This window comes from Gavia stellata, chromosome 2 (assembly GCF_030936135.1).
Source record: "Gavia stellata isolate bGavSte3 chromosome 2, bGavSte3.hap2, whole genome shotgun sequence".
Lineage (NCBI taxonomy): Eukaryota > Metazoa > Chordata > Aves > Gaviiformes > Gaviidae > Gavia > Gavia stellata.
In genome coordinates, this window is record NC_082595.1 from 106,944,753 (window position 1) to 106,971,228 (window position 26,476).

Below are 26,476 nucleotides of genomic sequence, written 5' to 3' on the forward strand. Positions count from 1 at the left end.
CTGTTTGGAAAAGGGCTAATTACCTCCTAAGAGTGTGTGCTGCTGCAGGCTAGCAGTGGAGTTCAAAGTATGATGAGCTAATCCGTGGAGATGTATGTTCCATCTCAAAAAATGTTTGACAGCTAAGCTCAACAACTGTCTGCAATTCAGAAAAGATAGTTTAGCATAGGTTTTAAATGTTCAGCAGCTGCTTTTTTTTTTTTTTAAAAAAAAGCCTTAGTAATAAGGCATGGAGTGATAATAGAAGATCTATAACCTTCCTGCGTGCTGATACCTATTAAGCGTACTTAGATCCCAGTTCTGCAAAAGGAGGCTGTGCAGGCTGCTCCGTGCTTTGGCAGCTGTCTCTGAACATGATCACAGACTCACAGAATCACTATGGTTGGAAAAGACCTGTAAGATCATCAAGTCCAACCATCAGCCCAACACCACCATGTCCACTAAACCATGTCCCACAATGCCACGTCCACACACTCCTTGAATACCTCCAGGGATGGTGACTCCACCACCTCCCTGGGCAGCCCATTCCAATGCCTGACAACCCCTTCAGTGAAGAAGTTTTTCCTAATATCCACAATTAAATTTAAATTTTAAATGCACACAGAGCTGACCTGTGCTGACATTGGAAAAGATGTAGAGAAGAATAATTTTAAGGCTTAAAAATTACTTAAGATTGCCAACCTTAAGGCAGTCTTTCTCATTTAAATAAGAGACCAAATGCCACTTGACTGCAATGTTAAATGTATCTGTAGGGGGCTTTTTAATAAAGTGGTAGCAGGTATAACAAGACATATTAATAGTTAGTTAAGGTCAGATATAGCCAAATTAGAAATAAGCTTAATAATAACTGTAAAGGTGATTAACCATTGGAATGAAGCAACAAAGAAGTCATGACCTTTCTTCTTCTGGTTCAAATCAAGACTAGATAGGCTTTAATGAAGCATGTATAGTTGGAGTCAATAAAGGAATAAACAAGTCATAAAATCTACAGACCAGGAAGGCATTGCAATGGAGGCTATCTTGGCAAACCAGAACAGGGCTTGGTTCAAGCACAGAAGAAAGCTTTGATTTCTGTGTCTCTGAGAGACAGCACAAATTTGGTCAAAGCCAGTCTGATAGAAATGATGTCCAGAGGCTGCTTGTGTGTCTTAAAATATCTGTTGGTGTCCTGGGTGTGATAATGGGATGGGATTAGTTCAGGTGGTGGTTAAATATGTAATTGCTTATCTTTGTCTGGGTATGCAAGGGCTAGACTTTGGAAGGGTCTCCAAAGGCTGAGGAGATGCTGGCTTGGCCAGGACTCTGAATGTTGCATCAGTACTGGCCGGTGAAATTGGGAGATAGGAGAGCTGAATTCCCTTTCTGTCTGTCATGGAGCCATAGCCTAAGTCATGCCACATCCCTGTGCCTTGGCTTCAGTTCCTGTGAAACATCTGCACCAACATTTGTTTTCACCTCTGTGCAGCCCCATAGCTTCTCCAGCTAAAATTGCATTCCTTCTTTCCTCTTTGCACAGACGAATGACTGTAAAAGCTACTCAAGCATCGTGGTTTGACTCCTCACAAAATACTGACTTAATTCTCAGGTTGGGCAGGTGCTTCTCTATATCAATTGCCAAGCTTGTCCTCCCCATAACATTTCAACACCCAAATAAACACCCTGAACCTTGCCACCCACCACATAGAGCTATTGTTGTTTCGGGTGCTGGTCCGTGTCTGTACCTGTGTATTGTCCGAAACAAGTGGAATCCAGAGAAACCGGCCCTGATAGATCATCGCTATTGTTGATGGTGTTTTTCTAGATTGTGATTCAATTTGTGTGGGTCAACGGGCACGTTGTGTTACTGCTTTCCTTTTGCTTTTAGCTGCTGAATGGGCAGCTTCGAACAGATACGAATGCATATCATGGGAGGAAATTATTTTCTTTCACTGCCCTGTGTTGTGATGAGCCATTGCTGCTGATTCAGTGTGCAACTGGAGACCTGTTTCGTTTGCTTATTTTATTTATAGTGTTTTTTAAAAAGCTGTTCCTGGATGAAGGGGGGTTGAATCATGGAATATTCTTGCAGGTTATAGGATCTCTCAGAATGGCAGTTTTAGTTGTTTTTCTGTGCCCAGTTCTTTTAAATGTTCAGGACATGCCAAGAGGATCCAGTGCTCCAAACCCCTTCATTATTAAGCCTTTTTTTTTCAGACTTCCCCTAGCATTTGTATAATTTTAGTTTCCTTTTCTTCTCTGACTGTTGACTCACACATGCAGTTTGGCAAGGAATGGTATTTTTGCCTTGCTGTACTGAGTTGCCCTTTCTTGCACTGAGGTGCTCTAACTTCGGATTTTTGGTTTTGTTTTCTTTTTAATGTCAGTAAATCTGATTCCAGTTAAGCTCTAGATCCTGTTCTAGAGCTGGGTCTTGCCTGAGGTTTAAAAATGATCTATTGCTTCCCCTGCATTAAGCACTCACCCTGCTCCAAGATGGAGCCACGAGGATCTCCTCAGAGTGCATGAATGTGATCTTTTGGGGTTTAGCTCATCTCCAAGTACATATTTCTCTAAACACCCCATAAGTCTTACTTCTTATTATTCAGTCTGTGAAAAAGGCAGTTGAACATGCATGCAGGAAGACTCGTTTCAGGTTGGGAAGTATCTACCTGCCTGTCCTGCTACGCTGAAACCAGCAGCCCTATGATATGCATCTGCGGAGGGGACATCCTCCTCTTACTGGGCTGAGCAGGACCTCTGCCTGATGGCCTGATGGTCTGATGTTTATCTCAAAAGAGACAATTCTGCAAGAATAATAATAATTTTTAAAAGTGCTGATTGTAGACAGCTATTCAGGTCTGGAGAGCCTGGGAAGGATGTGACCAGGAGGGGAACTTAGAGGGAGTGCTGCCCCACTCCCCTGACAAAGAGACAAACCTTGAAATGGTGATTTTCTTCTCCAGGGGAAGGAAAAACCTCACCCTCCTGACCTTGGCCAGTGCTCCAAGCCCCGTCTGCACGTGTGGCAGCGCCTTGCCGCAGCTCCTATGGGAAAGGGGTCTTGTCCTAACCAATTGGCCCCTGGGGACCAAGGATTTTTTTTTTTTTTTTAAATGTATTTAAAATTTTATTTAAATATTTATTTAAAATATTATTTAAATATTTATTTTAAATTTATTTTAAAAGCCATATCCAAGACCTTTGAGAGGGAGTGCAGTTAGTAGTAACCATGTTGTGCCCTTCTGTCAGTTAAAGGGTTTTTGTACTGACTGATGTTTGGATGTTCATTGGAAGTGTGAATTTATAGGATTTCTCTATATTTGTTATTTTTCAAGAACCACCTGTGTGCTTGGCACTTCACAAGAATAAAAAAAATCTGAATTTCAGAGAGAATTATAAGTAAACATGAAAAAATAGCTAATTCTTCAGAGATTATTTAGGTACTGGTGTGAATTGGGCCTAGCTGTACAAAAATGTATAGAAAATGTTCAGAAATTCTCTTGCCAAATGGTAGTTTCTCAATTACCTCATTAACCTGGATGTTCCAATAAGCTTTTTCCGGCGGGTGCTTGGTGTATGGAGTTCAAACGGCATTCTGCAGATTGCAGTTGTTCAGGCTACCGGCTCTCTGACAGCCTGCAGAAACTGCTGCCTTCTCCGAGCAGGAGCACAAGAGAAAACAAAGTGCTGCCAGAGAAACTTCTTAAACAAAGCAGGGTGAGATTCAGCCCGTCTCTAGATATGATGGTTAGGCCCAAGTACCTGGCCAAGAGTATAGCACCAGAAGGTGGTAAGGTGTGAATTATAATTGATTAACCATGCTGGGAAACAGATTAACCATGCCTGTTAACAGATTGCACAACGAACTGTAAATATAAATTATAAAATAAATAATATAACAAACATATATATAATAGAAAAGATATAATATATAATAGATATAAATTATGTAATAATTTATATAAAATACAAAACATAAAACTGTAAATATAAAATATAAAGAAGTGGTATAGAAGACTAGAAAGATTGTAGATTGATAGCATGAAATCTCTGTCTAATCCATCTAGAACGAAGTCTAGGTCCAAAGCACAAGCAAAGCATAGGAAGTACCATGTCCCACTTACTTACACTGCTTTAAATATCCCACTCTATCACTCTATCAGTCCAAACCTGAGTGTTCAAGTTAAACTGTAGTGACAAATTTTAGTGAATGTTTTCCTGTGGAACTGACAGTAGGAAGAAGGTGCAGATGAAATTTTGTGCCTATTTTGTTAAGCCTGAGAGAGGAAAAAACTGTGAGAAAGAACTTGTTTGTAAGAGTGCCAAACAGCGATTAGGTCTGCAGTGTTGCAGATCATGAAAGGCTCTTGAAAATGAGGCAACCCAAGGAAAACAGAATAAAGATGTGACTTACAGAGTACGGTTGGAGACTGCCTTCAGAGGAGGAGAAGGTGGCACTGCGTTATGAACTTAATGATAAATGGGTGAGGGAGCTTACAGGGCTTGAACCCCATGTCATGCTCCATTTCCACCATATCAAACGGGATTTGTTTAATTTGAAGAAGGCAGCTGGGTGACAATAGAGTGGACAGGCAGGGGAAGGGATGGGAGGAGGGGGCAGATTTTGGCGTTACTGTCACTAACTTGGTTAGTGAAGCCCGTGAACAGAGTATGTGCCTGAAAGGTCAGGGGCATAAATCGAAAGAAAATCTAGAAGGTGATTTTTTGCAGGGGTAAGAGAGTGAGCAACTGAGATTTGGGGAGGAAGGGGTTACTGATTGCTTCTGAGACAGGCATGACAGGAAAGGATGGGCTGGAGGGGGGTTTTGCTGCACAACCATCCTGGGGTCACTGCTGGTCTTGGAGAGCGGGTCACTTGGAGCATGAGGGGCCTGGGTGAGAGAGGGACTCAGGAGTGATGCGATTAAAAAAATAAAGATGATACTGGGAATAGACAGCATGGTCAAGGATCCCGGAAGCAAGAAGACAGTAAGAGGTGAAGAGATGGTAGGGAAATTGCAGTGGCAGAATTAAGTAAGATTTTCTATAAAGGGAAGAAAAGTAAGAATTATTTTAATAAATAGAATTCAATTAAACTTAATTAAGTTTTTTTATGCTGGATAACAGGATAAAATGAAATTAGAGGAAATTCAGTCTGAGCATCAAGTCAAAATGTGTTTTGAGAAAATTGTCAAAACCATTTCTTATGGGAAGTTTGCAAAGCGGCATCAGTGGAGCATTTCAGACTGACCCAAACAGTGCAGACACAGGGATTTAAGAAACCGTCCTGCACTGAGACGACAAGTAGACAAGAAATGTGATCCAAACTCCACTCACTGATCCAAGTATTTTTTTCTATTTACAACATTTATCATACATTATTTTCAGAAGCCTGTACCGTAAAATACTTGTAAATGGTACTTCTACTAGTATACACACTTATTCAAAATTTCTCAGTAGCTTTTGGAAAGCATCACTGGTTTTTTTCTTGAGCATTTGATATTGCAAACGCAAATTGCTTTGCTTTTAGATGAGTCACAAGGAATGTTTGCTTGCTGTTTGTGTGCACCTCTTAGAATCTTGTTTTTGTTGCTGGTATTTACATTTACAAACTCAGAACTTGCTCTCTGTTTCTTGTTTAATGAAATATTCAGAGAGTTGCGTTCCCTTCCTTTGTAGATGGCTATCAGAAAAGACTGCCTTGTAGTGTAACACCCCCTTTAATGGCTAAATTTGACTGTTTGTCTGTGTAAATGATCGGATGAACAAATACAGAGTTTTGGCAGGTAAGAAAATATTAAAGGTGAAAAAATATCCCCCCCAATACTAAACTCTGTAATGATTTCTCTGTGAGTAGCTGGGAACCAGAAAATTTGTTTATATTGCATTTGTATTCTCATGGCAGTCCAAATGCTGTTACTATTGTATCAGTAAGTAATTAGTTTACTGAAGTTATTGTGGGTTGCATTGGGAAGTCATACTGAGATGCAATAGCCAAACCAAAGACTAGTTTGAGCCTGCGATGTGCTGCTCCTTTGCAATGCAACTTGATCTGCTTTCAGTGAAAGTCGTAAACATTCATCGCATCCTGGGATGAAGCTTCCCTCATACCCTCTGCAGCACCGTTAACTTTGGAGATGCAAAGGGAGGTGGAAAGACCAAGTCCTGCCCACTGCAGGATTCCTCCTGAGAGTTATTGATTGCTCTTTCATCCCATTTAAAGTCACCGATGAACAGTATTTTTAGCATGTTAAATAAGATACAAAATGAGGTCATCGAGGGCAGATTATGGCCTGCGCTGGGGTCAGCTGATGCGGTGGTAAATGCCCTTACCAGCGACACGCCCCCCATTCAGACCTTTATTTGCAGTGCCTGCAAGAGACGCTCTCTTCTAATACTGCAAATAAAGTCATGGAATTTCAATAAATAATTCAGCCCTGTATCTGATTTCAGGTTCAGCATTAACTTTCAGCACCTGGTTGCTGTTATTATTTGTTAGTCCGACACGCTGCTTAGAGGCATGGAAATTTGGCTACAATTCATCACCATTTGCAGAATATACTGTATGACCAGATTACTGTCCCTGGCTCAGAGATTTTTTAACAGACATTCAAATTCCAGATGTGCACAGACTTAATTCTTACAAGAAGAACTGCATGCAGGATTCTGGTTCTGTAATGGGAACCGGAGCTCTGCACAGAGCTTGCTTTGGAGAAACGACTCCTTTATTTGCATCTGATCTCTACTAGAAACAGTAATAATTTGACTATAATTTGCATTGCCCATGACACCTTTTGACAGTGATCTATCTCTCATTTTATTTTCTGCAGCTTTCCTGGGGGAATGAATTTTTTACATATCTAATCAGCTCTCAGGATATAGAATCATCAATATTTGAAATTATTATAATTGGTGCTTTGTGAATAGCTAAACCAGATTCATTCCCAGATTCTTTCCACAGAGCCCATAAAACCACTTGTGGTTTTAATCACTTATTAGAAAGAAACTAGTGAATCCAAAATATGACTGTGCTTTCACTCAAGTCGGTGGAATATTTGTCATTAGTGGGAATATTTTGTGTGAATATTGACTGTTATGGACGCAGAATTAGATCAAGTGTATTAGAGTATAGACCGTTCATAGCTGTGGCACCAAAAGGCCAAAATCAGAATATCACTGTATAGGCACAGACTTCCGAAATGTAGGAGCTGCATTCTGTATGTGTAGAGCATGAACAGCCATCCAGTATGAGTACGTTGCAAGTTTATTTGTCTTAAAAAAGGATTTGTGGCTTTCTTGTTCAACGTCCTTACCTCTTCCTATGAGATACACGAATGTAGCCAAGATTACCAAGCAGTAGCTGATGCTTGAGCATCTCTGTTGACTTTTACTAAAATTGTGATGATTTTCTGACTGCTGCTGTGGCCTAAGCCACAAATCCTGTGACTAAGGTTCTTCCACCAGTTAAACTCACGGAGAGCAATGCCACTGATAGATAAGAAAAAATAAAATTACATATATAAGCAATGAGGTAAGTTTAGCAAACTTTAGCACAAGTTTAGCAAAGTTTACCTTTAGCAGAATCCTACAAACGGGGTGTTTGTGGTCGACTTCCCTGGGAGTGAGAACTTCACCCTGCAATGCAAACATATACCACTAGAGGGGATTTTACTACCACTCTATGTCTAGCATATGTCTATCCTGAAAAACATATGTTCTAGTTCAACCACAAGATGTTGGCTACAGACTGAGTGAAATCTATGGTTTGTATTATGCAAAAGGTCAGGAAAGATTATTATAATTGTCCCTTCTGGCCATTAAACCTATGAGTGAAATTCTGGTCCCGTCAAAGTCACGGGCGAAATTCCCATTGACTTCACTGGGGCCTGACTTCATCCTGTGCAGGTCAGAGGAAAACAAAAGTCTGTGCCATCATGTGTCTAGCACTGACAGAAAGAACAACTGTATTGTCAGAGTCACTAATATGTACTGTTAGAACGGATTTTAAAACATCCTATGCACCTTCTCTGCAGCAGGATGAAATAAATGGAGACCAGTTTTACCAACTTTTTTTTCCTTTTGATTTCTACAAAGCCTCCACTAATGCAGATTACACAACCTCCTTGAAAAGCCTGCTTTGTGTTTCATTATTACTATAATTACACTGGATTTTTTCCCCCTAAAGCTTTATTGTTGCAAATTAAGCAAAATACTTAATCCTATCCTCTGTGGGCATGAACAACAATAGATCATCATCCTCTTTGTAAAACAGTCTTCTACATACTTGAGGACTGTTATGTAGTGGTAGAACATCACATGTACATTGCATTATCCTGTTGCTGTTGCTTGTAGATGCATATGCTGATGATTCATATTGTTTGTGATTTACGCAAAACGTCATTCGCTTCACCCTCACAGCCTTACCAGCTATTCCCCATCCTGCATTTGTACATTAGATTTTGTTCTTCTTACATCTTATACCTTGAGGTTTACTTTCCTAAATTCCATTTGAGTGATTTCAGACACTTTGTTCCAACTTCTTAGCATCATTTTGGAGTCTACTCCTCTCCTGGGAAATCCCAGTAATGTCTCTGTGCTTGTTGCTGTCAGGAAATTTTATAGGGTTCTGTCTATTCCTTCCTCCATTTTGCTAATGGAGTCATGAAATATGACTCATCTTCACAAATCACAGAATCGCAGAATCATTAACGTTGGAAAAGACCTGTCAGATCATCAAGTCCAACCAACAGCCCAACACCACCATGCCCACTAAACCATGTCCCAAAGTGCCATGTCTACACGTTCCCTGAACACCTCCAGTGATGGTGACTCCACCACCTCCCTGGGCAGCCTGTTCCAATGCTTCACCACTCTAAGAAAGTTTCACTTCACACTAAAGAACTTTTTCCTAATATCTAGCCTAAACCTCCCCTGGCGCAACTTGAGGCCATTTCCTCTTGTCCTGTCACTCGTCACTTGGGAGAAGAGACCAACACCCACCTCCCCACAACCCCCTTTCAGGTAGTTGGAGAGAGCAATGAGGTCTCCCCTCAGCCTCCTCTTCTCCAGACTGAACAACCTCAGCTCCCTCAGCCGCTCCTCATCAGACTTGTGCTCCAGACCCCTCACCAGCTTCGTCGCCCTTCTCTGGACACACTCCAGCACCTCAATGTCCTTCTTGGAGTGAGGGGCCCGTGGACCTTCATGGTACCTCTGTTCGTTATGTGTTTCTACACTAACAGAAAACTTGATTATTGCTACTTCGTAAGTATTTTTTCAACCACTCATATAAGTGCCTTGCAGAGATTTTATACAGGTCCTATTTCCCTACTGTGTTTATGAAAATACAATCTGGAGCTTATGTCAGAAGCCTTACAGAAGTCAGCTTCTAGATACCTGCTGCTTCCTTCCTACCTGCTGTGCTGGATACCCCATCAGAGAACAAAATTTGATTGATTTAATGTCATTTGCTCCTGATAAATCCTTATTGTCTTTTCTTATCAACTTAACATCTCCACATGTTCTTGTGAGCTTACTGTTCAATCATTTGTTCCAGTATCTTTCTATATGTTAAGCTTATACATCTGTAATTTCTTGAGTTCTTTTCTTGTTCCTATGCTGTCTCACTCACAAGGAATTATTGATGAGTCCCCAAAAAGCAAAGCTTTTAAAAGCTGTTCTCTGTGGTTATATCCAGTGGCCAATGTGGGTACACAGGATCCTGTGCCATGATACTGGTAAGTGATGGGAGCACAATTGATTTATTAGGTTAGAAAAGGCTCAGGAAGAAGTGTAAAGGACGATTGTTATTTGTCCATCAAGCCAAGAAAGAGACATATATATCCAGTCCACTATGTCCAGAAGCACACAAACTTTGTGCATAATCTGCTAATGAGAGCTGTGATGAGAAATGCAATTTTGGGTTTTGAAGAATTTCAAGATTTTGCTCTAAGTCTAAAAAAACACATTTTAAAACATTTGCAGTGTTATTGAACAGAAGCTGTGGGTTTTCTGTGAGGAGGGAAACTGAAATAGTCTCAGTAATTTTGAAAGGAAATTTTGGCTGGTGGGTGGGCTGCTGGGCAGCCAGGAGCCCTGTGAGTCCTGGCCGAGCTGCACGTTGGGACCCCGTGCTCTTACAGCTTTGCCTGGTCCCAGCACCCTGCCCATCCTCCAGCTGGACTGCGGTGGGGTCACCAAAGACCAGGACTCCAGGCCTATTTCCAAGGTGGTATGGCCAAAGCTGTTGACCACCTCCACCAGGTATTTGTCAAATTCCAAGTGTGCTCCTCAAAAGAATGCTCTTCCAATGGAGGTTTTTTTTTTTCAACACTCTTATATTAATTTTTTGCCTAGTTGCTCAGAAGCTCGCAGTCAGGGATACTCCCAAAGCAGATCTAGAAAATTCTTACTAAAAGACTTTTAAAAACAGCTATTCCTTCTGGGTGGCTCATGGCCTGATTTTCCAAGTGTAGAGAGTTGATACTTGTGAGAAGTCAGCTGCCTTCAATTGTCTCATAGGATCTAAAACTGCTAGCCACTTTGAAAACGTCAGCCTGCATTTAGCTGGTATTTTGCTGACATTAAAAGAATATAAATTAAAGACGTGCTATATGTGGTTTGTCTCTACAATACTGCTGATGTTACTTAATGACTCTCACTCTTCTGGGGGTTTTTCCCTTATACATCACCATGTGAAAGTCAGACTTGGTATGCAGAAATTCCTCACAGCAGAGCATGATGCAACATGGTCTCCTAGAAAAAACAGTATTTTGGTCCCAGCCTTAATTCATATATATATACATCTGTATATATTTTGGTGTAGGAAGTTTCATTATAGTTCCTGCTTCCTTTGCTTATCTACTATCAATTTCTCATTAAGTTGAACACATGCAATGATAAGTAAAGGATCTACATATATAAATGAGAACAAAATAATTTCTTGGTCTGGGGTGCCAGACCAGTCTGTGCTTTTCTACTCTGTTGGCATTTGTCGAGCTGTGGGCCTTTAGTTCTTTAAAGAAAGCAGAAGACGTGATGGGATAGCATGAATCATTTTCACGTGATGAGACTATTTACCTGTGTTCTAGTCTGTCGTTTTCTAAATCCAAACTGCATATGACTGATCGGAGTTCTCAGGGATCGCGAAGTTTATTTCAAAGCAAAGCATATTTCATGCAGAACATATGCGGTGGCCAGTGGCTCTAACAAAGCCCTTGAGGAAAACCGAGACTTACTTGTACAGGCTGGTCACTGTGCACGTAGCTATTCTGCTACCAGGACCGCAGCTGATGTGGCAGATAAATCTGCTCTGCACCAAGTATGTGGACCAGTTTGAGTCAACTGATCTTTAACTATGAACATCCTAAGCCATCACGAAAGGATCCCTAGGAAGAAGCTGACCTATATGACTGATCCCTTCCATTCATGTGAATATAAAAAGTTGGAGAATAATGATTTACCAAATCTAAAGAAAATATTTGTCACGTCTTAACTTCTGATGCCCATGGGGATTCCAGCCTGCAATTCCATCTCCTGAAAATCCTGAATGTCTCAAGAGTACAAATGCATCTCTCCCAAAACTGCAGAGATCTGAGAAGTGCAACGGCAGCTCCTTGGAGATCCTCAACTCTACTGACGTGCTGCTCAGGCGGTTTGAAGCGAGTGTAACAAGCCAGCTCCCTTCAAATTGGCCGTCAGTACAGACCAAGTTAAGCTTGTGTGCATCTATAATATATGTCTGTATGTATGCCAAACGTGGACAACATTTTGGCTGGCTTTTGGGGAGCTGGCTAAAGAACTTCACCACTTCCTTTTTGTTTTGTTACTACCCTGACAGTCTTTCTAGCAAATGCTCTATTTTTATTTGACATATATGCACATGGTCCATTTCCATGTGTGCGTGCTTAGGAATATATTCCCACTCTATCTTGCCCTCCCTTGGAAGACTGCTGCTAAGAGTTTCTCCTAGCAAAATGAAATCTCGGAAAAAGTCCAATGAAGTTAAAATGCTGCACAGCAAATTTATTATTGTTGTTATAGGCCCCCATTCAGGAAAGTACTTAAGTATGTGCTTAAGTCCCGTTGAAATCGTCAGGACTTAAGAACATGCTTAAAGTCAAGCATGTATTTCCTCTGAATTGGGATGTATTTCAGCACATGCTTAAATGCTTTCCTGAACCAGAGCCACAGTCAACAAGTGTCCTATGATACACAGGACTTGTGCTACAAGATTTACTTCTTACTTGAGACCTACCAGTGCTGCTCTATGAATATACACTTCTTAGCTTGCCTCTCCGTTGGTGGCACTCCAAATAGCCTACTGGCTTTTACATTTGGATGAGAAGCTGTGAAAGAAAAGAGACGAGAAACTGGAAAAAAATGATCCTTACTAAAGCAATACCTTGGCATGTCTGATCTCATGTTGCAGCCAATGATTTTTCCCTACAATGGAGATTTGTGCTATTGTGTGTGTGGTATAATTACTAAGACAGTTTTTTTTTTTTTTTAATGGCACAATAAATAGGATATTTCCTGGCCTGCTCTGCGTTTCGAATAGGATTTTCACTTCCCCTTTGGGTTCTGAGCGTAAGGAGAGTAAGTGTCAAAAGGCAGGCGCTTTCCCAATTTTTAAAACAGAGAGGGTGTAACCATGTGTAATGTGAGTCTAGATTTTGATTGTAGGGATGATGAAATCAAATCCCTCCTTAATCCTCACTGGGAAACATGGAGTTGAATTAGCCTGCCTGCTTTTGCTAACGTGTTAAAATCCTTCTGAAAAAGAAATGTGTTTTAGTGCCACCAAAAAGACCTGCCTACTTTACCACAGAGTCCAAAAGAGCACTGGACCATTGTGCAGAACGGTCTCAATGCAGTGAAAAATGAAAAGACAAGGAGAATAAATAAAACCAAATATATTATTCTCCTGAAAAAAACACAGTGCTTTCCAATATGCAATTCTTTCCAGCACTGCCATTTTTATGCTAGATGCTTAGTCATTATTAAGGACACTATATTTCTTTAAAGCTGCTATATTTTTGGAATAACTGGAAATGAAACTTGCTTTTTTTTCCCCCCTTAAGGTTAGTTAAAATAATATACAGTTGTCTGTGTGCATTGCAGTCACTGTGTATGTACCAGTTGGAGTATTTTTGGAACAAGTGAGGAAGTTTATTCCAGTTATTTCATTTATAGCAAAGTAGTAGCTTGAACTTGAGAAGAGCTCCCTGTTTGCATCGTTCAGCTGCGCTGTGCAGTGGTTGGAGGCTCTCAATACTACCGCTACTTTACAAAAATATTTGGCATAAGCTCATAAAATCACTGAGACTTCTTCTCTCCCCCAAAACCCTCTTAATTTTGTTCCTTGGTAATGTGTCAGTACATCCCCCACTTGTGCACACAAATATCTTTAATTAATTCATTAAAAATAGCTGAAGTATTTAAGGAGGAGCACCTTATAAATAATAAAGGAGAACATCTTGTTCATTCTTGCCATTACTCAGATAGAGGCAAGCAGCTGGTATGACGGTGGGGTTTTCCTGATATGAGTTCCGGGGCAGGACCCTGTATCAGTTGGTGTGAAGTACCTCAACAGCTGGAGATTAAGTAGAAAAGCATCTTTTTTTAGTAGCTAAACTAGTAAGAGTAAGCTTATGTGAAGCAGCGGGAGCAGGAAGTGATGTTTCCAAGATGGAGCAAAATAATTCTCCAGCAATTAGGCCTCCACGGATTCGCAGCTTTTCTATTACTGGGGTCCACATTCATCCCACCTGAACTCTTCAGATTCAGTCAAAGTGACAGGCGGCCAGATTCATCTTTTGGATGTGCATCTTGGCCTTGCCCGCACAGGAGACATTCCCTTAGCCATCTCAAACTTCAGTGGGATGAGCATTGGCCAAAGAGTCTCACCCGGCAAATCCTTGAATCCGTTTTACTCTTCCACAGTCACTCTGGGAATTTGGCTCTTCAGGTGAGGTCCTTCTCCACAGGGAACAGGAGGGACTGCCCATCTGCAGGGAGAAGGTGGCTCTGAATCCCTTTCACAGCTTTGGGTGTTACAGCGCACTTTAAAACCTCTGTTTCTTTGATCCTAGTGCCCACAAAGCCTCACGTTTATCCCTAGTTGCAATCATTAAATCAGAAATATCCAGCATTACTGGCAGGGAGAGTGCACACATCATCTACTTGCTCCTTTTTGAAAGTGGTTGATCACTTTTGCTGTGCTTCAGGGAAGCTACGTAAGAAAGCTTTTGTGCTCATTTATGAATAACAGCGGGAATAAATGGTGTTTCTCCAGCTTGTCAATTATTTGTTCTTTTCTTTCCATCCACTGTTTGAGTTCTTGATCCTGATGAAGGTATTATTTAATTCCTGCATTTCTGAGCCCTTAACCTTGGACAGATACATAATAGGCTCGTATTTAGGCACTACCAGGGTGCTTTAAGCAAGCTGTTTTTCTTTTAAGCCGAGAGTGACTAAGCCTGGGAAGTGCTCTGTTCTTCCTCATCTCCTCCTGGTAGTTAATAGACTTCACAAGGGATCTCGAGACACTCTGATAAGCCTTTGAAGTTATTACCTACTAAGGTTTTGCTCTTTCTGAGTGCTGAACATTGAGTTACTGACTGCTGTTAGAAGCAATGAGAAAGGATTCACAAAACCGACAGAGCCTTGCCTATAATTTCTGCAGAAAAAGAGCTGAATTTAATGGATAAATTGTGTTGCTGGGGAGATTTTGATTCTGTTCCCTCCTTTGTCACCAGTTTGCCTTGTGATTTGTGCCGGTGTTTTCTGTTATGCCAGTCACATGAGATCAAAACCCATGAGTCAGACTCCACCCAAATCATGAGCCTGGCTTCCAGATCCAGGAGCTTTGAACAGAGATCATACCGTACTTTTTCTTTAGTTTATCTTGCGTTTCTGGAATTTCCTTTGTCTATTCCCAGTGTGTCTCTAGCAATTAATGTTTCCCACTCTTTTGGAAGTGTTGGGAAGATATTTTGACTATTTGGGGCTTTTGGAGGCCTCGTTTGACCTCCACAATTAATTTTATTTTTGATGTCTAAGTGAATCTTATTTCTTCCAGACTCCGCGTCTCTCTCCTGTCCCCAATGACTTCTGCATCCCTTAACCTCACACGACCCATCACTTCTGTGTCTTCATTGCTATTCATCTGCTTTGTTCCCCCAATGGTCCTCTGTGGTCTTGAGAGCGTTTTTCACCATTGCCTTGCAGGATGGAGAACGTGTAAAAAGATGCAGATCTGGGTAACCCTTAACTTTTGTATGAGAATATATAATTGGAAAGAGCAGGGAAATGGCCTCCCTGAGTCTCTTTCTTGAAAATGGTGAAACTGTTACATGCAGCACAAGAAGTGGGTGACAGGGACAGGATGGAGACCTGCAGGAGGGCTGGAGCTTTGCATGTTGTTGAGAGACAAGACCCCTTTGCTTGCGAGGTATTTGCAGGACTTGGCAAACCAGGGTTTTACACTCACTTTGAAGGGACTCAGGTGAAGAGTGCATCAGACTCAATGAGTTACAAGCCAAAGTAAATCCAGAGAAGATAAGATGAGAATCAGCCCTTCTGTCTGCTCTCTTTTGCCCTCTAATTCAGTCGTTGATCTGTTTTTCTTCAAATTTTAGGTTTGTAATATATTGTTTGTAGACTTAGTTAGCCAACTCCATTATGAAGGATATGATTTTGATTGAGATGGTGAAAAAGCCAAGGGGAAATTTGGTGTCGTATCGCTGTTTTCTCCTATAGCATTTGCCTCTTTTCAGCAAGGGTGAGAAGTTAAAAGTTCTTGGCGATGGTTTAACAAGCCAAAGCCAAAACAACAAATGTGACTTTGCAGTAATTATTGCATGCAATACAGTGGTGCTTGGTATTCCCATGGTAACATTGTCATTGTTTTGCCATGGAATTTGCAGAACCGAGCTAACTATTTAATTAATAGAATTTTGCAAATCTAAGCTACTCACACCTCAGGCAGATGGGAAAATGCATCTTCTCTTGCTCATCCTCATGCCATACCACTCTTTCACCCACATTGTTTGCTGGTTCTTGCATATGCCATGTGCCAGGCATATTGCAGATCTGTAATTTCAGGTAAAAGTACAGCCAAACTGTACCCCTGTCCAAATGCCTCTAGAGCCTGAGTGTTTGAAACCGAATCTGAACCCAGAGAAAAACTCTTTACCTAGCCCTAAACTTTATGACGGGTTGTCTCCAAGCCTTGAATGCACACTCTCTTCATATTTTCGTGGATTGGAAAACTGGAATTTGTTTTTAAATCCAGAATCATCAAAAGCTGCGTTCAAGACATGAGAAAGATTCACGATGCCTGCCAGAAAATCCTTCAGCTAAACATTTCACATGCAAGGCCTGAATTGGTAGCAACTGGACACATCTCAAAATGTTTCTAGTTGTGCTGTGAATGTTTCACAGAACTGCAATAATTAGATGTGATTCCTTCTTTAAGACAGGGAAATGCTACCTCACAGCTTGAATATTAATAAGATAAAATTTATGAGAGCAAACAGAGTAATACAGTATTTTCTCCAAAGGAAAAAGGCATGTATTTGCTTAGCTCTTTCATCAGCCGTTTTCGGACACACACTGTGTGCATAAAAAACAGTTATGCAACTCATGTGGGTCAACAACGGAAGGTTGGTTGCTTCACCAGGGTTCTAAGAATCTTTTAGATACAATGGTACCACAAATTAAAATGGAAATCTATCAAAAGCATTATCGTCCTGAAAGCTTTGGCCGCAAGCATAATTACTGTAGAAGGATGTTGTCCTTGGACGCAGCTTTGGCTCAGTTCAGCTAGTGTTATTTGTATCCCTCCATGGCTCAAAATCAGAATTTGCATGGCTAAGGACCATAACTTTTTAGAGGAGAAAACAAGCTGTTTCCTCAATGCTAGCACTAGCAGTTTTTTATTGTTTTGTAGTGGCTTGTAGGCAGCTCATTAGGTACTAGAGATAGGAACAGACTGAATGCGGTGGCCGAAATCTGCCTTGAACTTTGGAAGGATTCAGATGGAGATTTCTCTCTGGATCTGGTTGTTTGTGTCTGAGGCTGTTACTTTACTGGACGTGAACAGGAACGAGTGAATGTCCCGAGTGCTTGGGTTTAAATCTAGATCTGAAGTTCCACATTTTGGATAGTAAAACAGTGAAGCAGATCTTGAGCTGCAGTCCACAGACTTAAATAGAGCACAAAACCTGTCCTGAGTTTTATAGCATGTCCATCAAGCAGGTGGTCCTGCTTGAAAGAATGTATGGTCTCCTGCATGTTGCTCGCCATCAGCAAGGGACACATCTCCTTTACCCAGAGCTGCCTTCAGGAAAGGCACCAGGTTGCTTTTTCAAGCTCCTGACAAAGACTGAATCCTGGACTAACTCCATTCTTGTGCTGATGATAAATTATATTAAATAACAGGCACTGACAGTTATTTTTAAACTGTTTCTTTTTCTTTCAGCATCCAATTTTGCATCTTGAGGAAGGTAAGTGACGAACAAGTCTGAAATCTGTTTTTTCTCTCTTTCCATCCCTCAGGCCGGTATAGATGGAGAAAGCATCGGGAACTGTCCGTTCTCCCAGCGTCTCTTCATGATCCTGTGGCTCAAAGGAGTAGTGTTCAACGTTACCACTGTTGACCTGAAAAGGTAAACATTGTTCGGTTTAATTGAAAATAGTGATATGATCCAGTGTTTGCCCTATAGAAGGGCCCCACCAAGTTCAATCAGATTTGTATCTAGCCTAGAGAGTCTGTGGTGCACAACAGAATAGTTGGGATTCAGGTTTGGGGTTTTTTTTTTTTTCACTTGTGGAATGTTTTTATATTAAACAGGGTGCTTGGGGTAGTTTCAAAGTCTTCCAACCACAAACTACAGCAAAAAAAAGAAGGGCAAACTGATTTTGTAGAAACTATAAATATCTGTGCAACTACCTGACCATAAAGATTAGTGATTCCATTACTTTTTCTCTCTCTGCAGAAAGCCAGCTGACCTACACAATCTGGCTCCTGGGACCCATCCACCTTTCTTGACTTTTAATGGAGAAGTCAAGACAGATGTTAACAAGATTGAGGAATTCTTGGAAGAGACTCTTGCACCTCCAAAGTAAGAACTTGGAATTTTTTCAGTCAATATTCCATTTCCTAGGAATGAAAGATGTCCTAAGAAGAGTTCCTAAAAAGCACTCCCTCCAACAATCTTTACTTACAGGAGTAATATATATTTATGAAACTTGCTGGCTTCTGTGAGATGACTTCCATGTGTGAAGGTTACTTATGTGACTAATAACTGCAGAATGTTTTCTCTGTACACATTTCAGGATGCCCTTGTATGCAGAATCAAGGAGACCAATACTAGAAAAATTTTGTAGGGGTCTGGTGTCCACATTTTACAAAGCTAAAAATAGATTGGAATAGATGCTGAGAATTGCCACACAAAATATCTGTGCCAGGAAAAGCATTTTACAGCAAAAAACTGGAGGTTTCTGAGCTGTATGGTGTATTAGAAAGGTTGGAAGGGGAACTGATTACGGAGTACGAGAGGCTATGGAGGCAGAAAAGAGCTCATTATTCTAGTCAAGAAATGACAAGAGCCCATGACTGGAAGTTATAACCAAACTAATTCGGATTAGAAACAAGGCACAGATTTTTTCAGTATGGATGATTAACCATTGGAACGAGCTACCAAGGAAAGGTTCAGATTCACCCGATACGCCTTAGTTAGTCAAACATTTTGGACTTAATACAAGGATAATGGGAAAAAATTGTTGGCGTGTGTTTTGGACTTTAAAATCTATGAATCAATGAAAATTGGCTCAGTTCCTTATGCAGTGTTTTACCTCCAACTGAATCAGCACTATAGGCCAGTCCTGAGGCAAGAGACCAGATATTTACATTTTCTATACTCTGGTCCAAGACCACTGAAATCAGTAGGAGTCGTTAGTTTGGTTGGTCTTTCAAATCGATATATTCCTTTGCAACAGATGTCTATAAAAAACAATTCACCTGGGTAATACTAACATCCCTTGCTGTTACATCCTGGAGCACATTTAGGGAATTAGACACAACTGCCATTCATAATAGAGAAAGCTGACTGCCAAACTCCCCTGCACCTTTCTGATTTAAGGCCACTGTATCTTGGATCATGGTCATATAAAGTACACGTACAATTACCTTTGTCGTGAAGCCATCCTTGTGTAACTATCCAAACGCCTGCCTTGACAGACCTAGATACTATTAAGAGGGACTTGCCAAGCTGTTATTTTGAGATAAATGACAGCTTTAATTGCAGTTCCTCATACAGGGCTTTTTTCTTTCTTCTTGTAAATTGTATTTGTAATCATCACCATGTTGCTGGTAACAAGATGTTACTCTCCACACCGCTTCTCCCTTTTCAGGTACCCCAAGCTGGCTGCTAAGCACCGGGAATCAAACACTGCTGGAATTGATATCTTCTCCAAATTTTCTGCATACATCAAAAATACCAAGCAGCAGGATAATGCTGGTGAGTAGGATCATTGCCAAACGTGCCAGGGAGTTTGGGTACTTGGAATTGGAATAGTTTTACCATTCTCCCATCATTTTATTGTAAACTCTGTTCATATGACATCAGGTACCGCTGCTGATCAACTTGAGATGGTAGGTTCAGTGGACTCAATTCACATGTCCACAGTTGAATTGACTACATTTATACTTGTAAATAAACTAGGCTGCCGAGCATTCAGTAGCCCCTTTACCAATTGCCATGACATGGCTCCCGTCCATACAGTCCAGCTTCCTCACCAGCCCAGGATCCCATACTGCTTACTGGAAGTGGCTGATGGCCCGTTCTACCTCCTCTACTTTGCCCAGGCACTACTTAGGGGAGTGCTAATTGAATGGACCGAAACCCATGCTAATACTAAAAATTTAGCAGTGAATGACTGGGTGAGAGCAACCCATGCCCTGACCCTTCATAATTTGTTAGGTGTGGCCATCAGACTCTTGGCATGCTTATCTTGTGATTATGTTACGCTGTTATAGCTGATTTCCTCATATAAATGGAGTTATATCAAGACATTAAACGTAAAGTAACTAAATGAAAGAAGTGGCTTTAAGAAATGTAATTGCACTCTGTAAGCTCCAGACTTCCCCTCACATGTTTGTGTGTCAGAAGAAATACCCCCCCAGAAGCTGGATGCCATGCATATTTACACACATCCTACACTGTCTTCGTAATGAAATTGCTTTTCTTCTCCACATTCCTTTCCCCTCAGAGAGGCAAGACTTCATCTGGTCTAAGCTCCTTTTGCTTTATGAAAGCAAATGGATTTACACTGCCGTATCCCTTGAGATGATCTAGTAGAATATCTGCAGTCACTCACTGGTGTACATCTTACCATATATTACTAGTTTCACAGACAGAGACCGAAGGCATGTTAAACACCATGTGCTCACATCATATAATTCCGAGAAGACTAGATTTTTTCAGGTGCCAGCTCTGCCACAGATTTCATCTGTGCGATTATATTTCATTGCCTGGGGCTTACCTGTGAGATGAAAACGGGTAAACGATGATTTATGTCAGATAACAATCTGATCCTTAATATTTTTGCATTGTTAACAGAATGAAATAATTACAGTGCCTCACTTCTCAGGGATGCTAAGAAGTTATTTTTTTGTCTAATGCTATTGCGATGCTCAGCTAACCTCTGTAGGAAGTTGTAAAAGGAAGATAAATTAAGTTAGACTAAATAGATGTTACAGATAAAATAAAATATCTTGGCCATTTACAAGGATTTTTTATGGTCTGCTCCACAACTCTAAATCTTAAATTCAGCTGTGCTGCTCCTTGCATTCTAAACCAGCCACGGGTATCTGTCCACATGCATAATCCCAACACGTAGCTTCTCAGTGACTCTGCAATATGCAAATCCCTGGACTCATAAGGGCTGGCAGCTCCAGCCAGTAATAAATGGCTGTCCTAGAGGTGTCTGCATCTGGCTATAACCAGAGCTGGAATTCGAGGTCGGATATCCGCTACTGTGAGATAAGGAATCTAACCCCACAAAGTGCTCATGGCTGGGTCTGCACGTATTTACTAGCTGCAGTGTGATGAATGGGAGCTTTCCCTAGTTCTGCCTAGCAAACTCTTGGTTTAGGTGCTCTTGAAAATAAAAGGAAAATGCTTCCCAATGGCACCTGAGCACACCAAGGTTATAGAGAAGAGAGATGTTAAGCTGCAGGAGAGCAACAATCTTTGTTCCCTGCAAATATCCTCGCTCCATATTTTTAGCTGCTTTGTGCTCTTGTGATATCCAGACACATTGCAATCTCTGGACATACTGATACTCAACTTTCCTCTTTGAAGTGGAGAAGAGCTTTTAGCTTAATTTTTTACAGCTGGAGTGCTGCAGTGCAAGGAGAATAATGCAGAGACAAGCAGAGTATAAGTAGCACCTACATGTTCTTTCTATCAACGGAGTAAAGTACCTGAGTCCTTGGGACTATCAGTGCAGACTTATGCCATGCGGGAAGTAGACCTCAATTTCAGCAGAGTAAATGACTTTCAGTTTTCAAGGGCTAAGCAAGAATAGCTTTTCCCTTATCCCAGGAACATTTTACCCACTTTCCTATCCAGTTCATCTGAACCTACAGCAGTTATTCTGAAGGCTGATTTGGATGGCAGATAATGAGTTAATTAAAAGGTGGTTGTGTTAGATTTCTTGAGCAGTGAAAAGATTATGTGCAAAAAGGAAAGGACAGCACCACTGTATACATATTTCCTAATGAACATCTTTCTTTTTGATTGGTATTTTTTAAATTGCAACACGAATCAAAAAGGGATCTGGGGCTGTAGCCCTGATCTGATACATGTCATTTTACAGCAAGTTCTGATGCATTATCTTTCCTATATTAAAGCAGAATTAGTTGTATATAGTTCTGTAATAATAAAATGCATTTTATAGACGTAAAATGTAATTACTTAGGAGAATTTCCCTTTCCCTGTCTCCATATGAGCAGGTGAGATCCAAAAAGAACAAAGATTGCTGCTTGTGGTTATCTTAAACGATTCCTATACACCCCAGCTGTCAGATAAAGGTAATACATGTCTCATAGTCATCCTCTGTATTGGCTCCTAGCTCCGACCGGCTCAAGTGCTTGGGTTAATCTGGAAAGCCACACCAGTGACCGGGACATCAGTTGCACATGATCAAAATACACAAATAGCAAAAGACTTGTTAATAAATCCAAAATAGAATGGAGAACCCAGACCATTATATACAAAATAATTTGAATTTATTTTATTTGGGCATAGGGGAGTGCTGAATACTGAGTAAGCTAAAGCACCAGACATCAGGTTGTTTAAATTATGTTCTCTTAACCTGGGAGTCAGGGAGGTAAATTCATTAATGCATGGGATATCAGGCAGGGAATTTGTAGCATCAGCCTATCTCTAGCCACGAGAAGTGTGGGTTAGGTGTAATTATATATGATCATTCTTTGTAGCATACTGGTTTAGCAGAGATCATGCGGTCTACGTAACATGAGCTCTCACTACAGCCTGTGGCTATTAAATCTTTGCAGAAAAGTGGCGTGAAGTGGTTGGGATAATTAGTGAGATTTATGCAGTATGAAGGTACTGGGTGTGAGAAATAATGAGCACCTAATGCACACCAAAGATAAGCCCAAGCTGGTGTTCCTCCCAGGAGGGTTTACAGCCGGGGTCGTGCAACAGTTTCAGACTTCAAGTGATGCTATCACTTGGTTCTGTCATTGCAATATTTCCTATCCTGAGAGAGGTGGTGAGAAGGCGCTGATAACAGCGTTTGTAGCCTTTAAGTAGCTAAATGATGTGGTTTTGTTTTTTTTTTTTTTTTCTGGTAGTGGAAAAGCTACTGAAGAAAACAAGATTTGTAATTTCTTTGTTTAGTGTGTGTCTGAATTCTTGCATGTAAATCAATAGACACAATGATATATATGTCTGTTTGTTTCTAAGATTGTGATACCCTCTGCTGGCAAATATGTGAATATATAAAGCAAGCAGCTTTACTGTCAGGGCTGAAACATCCCCTTAACAAAATAGGTTTCCTTCTATCAAGACAGTTTCCTCTTACAAATGCAATATCGTCAAAAGAGAAGGGTTTCATAGCAACCTATCGATTTTGACAAAGTTTTCATGGAAAAAATAATTTTTTTTCTGGATGAGTTAAAATTACTTTGAAGTAAAATGCTTTTACATTACAGAGAAAAACAGTAATTTTTTTCTGGATTCATGCAGTACTTCATTAGCCACATGCCGTTATGTTTTATGCCTGGCACAGAAGCAGGTGATAACCTTCTTCTGTAAGTCTGTATGGCAATATGTTATTGATCATGATTCATTTACTTACCCGAGGTATTTGGCAGCTAGGCTGCCCTGATTTAATAGTTCCCTGAATTTCTGATTCTTTTTTTCCATCTTTGTTTTCCTAACTTTTCTGTCTTATAATATAAAAACGTTGAAAGGTTTGGAACGGGTTGGCGAGGGCTGTAAGCCCAGAAGCAAACATGCTCATGCCATATCAAAGTCCCACCACTTCTAAGCTTCTTGAAAGGGAAGGAATTGATTCCAGATTCTCAGGATGTGGCAAGCTGTGTTTAAAGAAAGTGTGTGCATTTATTATTTCAAGTCAGTTCAATTACAACAGGCTTGATTCCTTCCACCCCCCGTGTCACTTGATAATTTTATAACAGGCCTCTCTGAAGGAGTCATCTCCCCGTTGCGGGATTAGCTCCGTGTCTTGCTTCGGTAGCACAGCTGGGTTATTCGGTCCTCCGGCCATTGTCACCAGGATTCACTGCTGGTACTTGAAATGACAAGTGCTCATTCACACAAAACCAGGAGTCCTTGGGAGAGTTGAGTGGCAGTAGTCTTAAAAATTGTTTCCTGGATGCTCCAGTTTTCATGGCCAGTTTGAGAGTTTTTGGTTGCTTAGTGATTGTTTAGAAGGAGATCTTGTCTGAGCACAGGAAAGTAAACCAAGATCTTGTGAGTTTACTTTGGTTCCTTTGGTTGATGCTGAGCAAGTCACTCAAGCTCTGTACAGTAACCAGGGTAGCAACAGTTTATGCATTCTTCGGAGGAGGATGAAAATTAATTGGAATGCTGCGTACCTATTTGTTATCCTGCTTATTTTTTCTTGCGAGACTGTATACTGTGAACTGAGGGGACAACCTATAGTAACCACGCATTAACCGTCCTGCCTAAAGTTCTTTGGCTCATAGAATGAGCCCTTTGATTTCATTTATGAGTTTAAAAAGTTGTTCTTGAATTGAGTTCTTAGGGGGCACCAGCTCCAGTGTGGGTGGGCGCATTCATTAGTGGTACGGAAGGATATTTCACTGTACGGCTCTTCAGAAGGCGCTGAGCCGAGAGACCACCAACATGATTTCATACAGAGGAATTTCCAGCCATCTGACCAGAGGACTCTGCTTGTCTGGTTTGGATTTACATCAAGAGGCCAAAAATAAAAGCGCATTTAAATCATTAACTTACATGTGATTAAATGCCATTCACCTCTTTCAGGAGCTACATCACACTTCGTGGTTAAGTGCGTGAGGTGGGAAATATCTCTCTTCATGTGCTGTGTACATATGTATACAGTAGATACGCACACACACATACAGGGCTGGAATTAAAACTGGCCTACAGCAGGCTGAGAAGAGAGTCAGACCCACAGTATCGGTACATGCACAGGCTGGACGGTGTGCTCTGATCCTTTCTAGAAGCCATCGCATACCTCCTTAAATAAGCAGAAAATCAGTTCACTCCAAAAACCTATGTAGAATATTTGCAGTAGTAACAGCTCTATGGCGCAGACCCTCCGTGGCACCTGGGCTGACGTGCGTAGCCGGGGTACGAGCTTCTTGATGCTGTGGGTCAGCTCCTCCTGACTTTCACGGAGCAAATGAAAAAAGCTTTTCGAATGCCCTTGTATCGATGGGGAGTTTCCTGTGACAGGGATCTTGGATCGGGCTCTAATTCTGGACCAACTTTAATGCTTTACACTTTTTGCATGGAATTTCAAGGTGCCATTTAAATATATAGGTATAAATACATATATGTGTGTGTGTGATGTCTGTGTATCAACTTGCCGTTAAAATTTTCCCTTCTTCCTCTTTAGTTGCAGAATTTCCCTTTTCCACAACAAAACCCCACAGCTGTCCAAGGCCCAGCACGAGCCACAGTTTGTCCTGTGCTGTGACAATGCAACCAGGAAGGACTAGAAATAGTTTTTAAAATTGTTTTTCTTGAACCTTCTTGAGAAAAGGACTTGCTTTGTGACGGAACGTATCAGGATGACAGACCTTTAACTTTGGCATTTTGAAGCACAAAAAAGCTATTTCAGAACATTTTACCCAAGTTTTTATGGCTCCCTCTGAGCTGAGTACTGTTGGGCTCATGGTCGCTAAAGTGCCTGGCAGCTTTACAAAACCAGCCCTAATATAAAAAATACCCAGTCTTTAAAACATATGTAAAATAGCTTTTCTGCAACATTTGTGGCACATAAAGTACCAAATACACGTCGGTGAGTGTGATATAAAGTTTTTATTGCCATTCATTTGGGATGACCCATATAACTCACTCATGATATGTTAATAAAACTGTTCTCCACTCCGTCTCTTTACAAAAACACACATATAACAACCACTAAAACAGTGGTGATAGCTGTGTGCTAACTTGTTAGGTAGTGCCGCGAGTTGCATTTATCATCTGTCCTAAATTGCTTTATCTGCTTTCTGCTTAGTAATCGAAGACTGATTCTAAAATGCTCAGAAACAGCAGTTTGCAAAAGAAGTTTGCTTGAGAAATAACTTTGTGAAAGTTCTCCTCAAAATCAGGCTGGCGAGAGGCCCAGAGCCATCAATATTCTGTCTGGTACCAGCGACAGCTTTAAGGACCAATATCTTTTGACCTGCCAAAACTAGGAACTGAAATTTTATGCCATTGGAAGGAAGAGGTTTTCAGTTTTCTAAAATGGTAACAAACCATTGTCTTAACCTTGGAAATATGTACTTTACTAGGGAATGTTTATAATTTAGGTTTTTTCCTTCTTCTAAGACCTTGCTAATTAAGGTATGAAGATTTCTGGATGGAAATGTGAAAAAAGCTGTTTGAAAACAATACAAAACTAAAAACTAAAACTCTGTGTAAGTCCAAATGCGATCAGACTGCAAGTCCTCCAAGGCAGGGAGTTGGTTTGCCTGATTAGCACGCTTAGATGCAGCCATTCTGGGAACAGTAAATATTTACAATTAACGTACTGGCAGCCATCATTTTCTGACACGTCTGTGCTGAAGTAGCTTTGAAACCATAGCATACCATAGGGAGGGAGAGAAAAAAAATGGAAGAATATATATATTTATAGAAGTTCCAGACAGAGAACATGCAAAACCCTGAAAAACTGTTGACAATATATACTGCAGTCAACGAGGTTAATGATATGCTCAAAT

The 26,476-nt window shown here is 40.8% G+C and overlaps 1 protein-coding gene across 2 annotated transcripts in view; it reads left to right on the forward strand.

The window, feature by feature from the left end:
• CLIC5 (chloride intracellular channel 5) overlaps window positions 1-26,476 on the forward strand; it is a 77,814-nt gene that overhangs the window by 34,315 nt on the left and 17,023 nt on the right. For both annotated transcript variants that reach the window (XM_059827792.1, XM_059827803.1), the window contains exons 2-4: window positions 17,542-17,651; window positions 17,982-18,107; window positions 19,399-19,505. In XM_059827792.1, coding sequence (XP_059683775.1) covers window positions 17,542-17,651; window positions 17,982-18,107; window positions 19,399-19,505 — 343 coding nt within the window. The remainder of the gene's footprint in view (window positions 1-17,541; window positions 17,652-17,981; window positions 18,108-19,398; window positions 19,506-26,476) is intronic.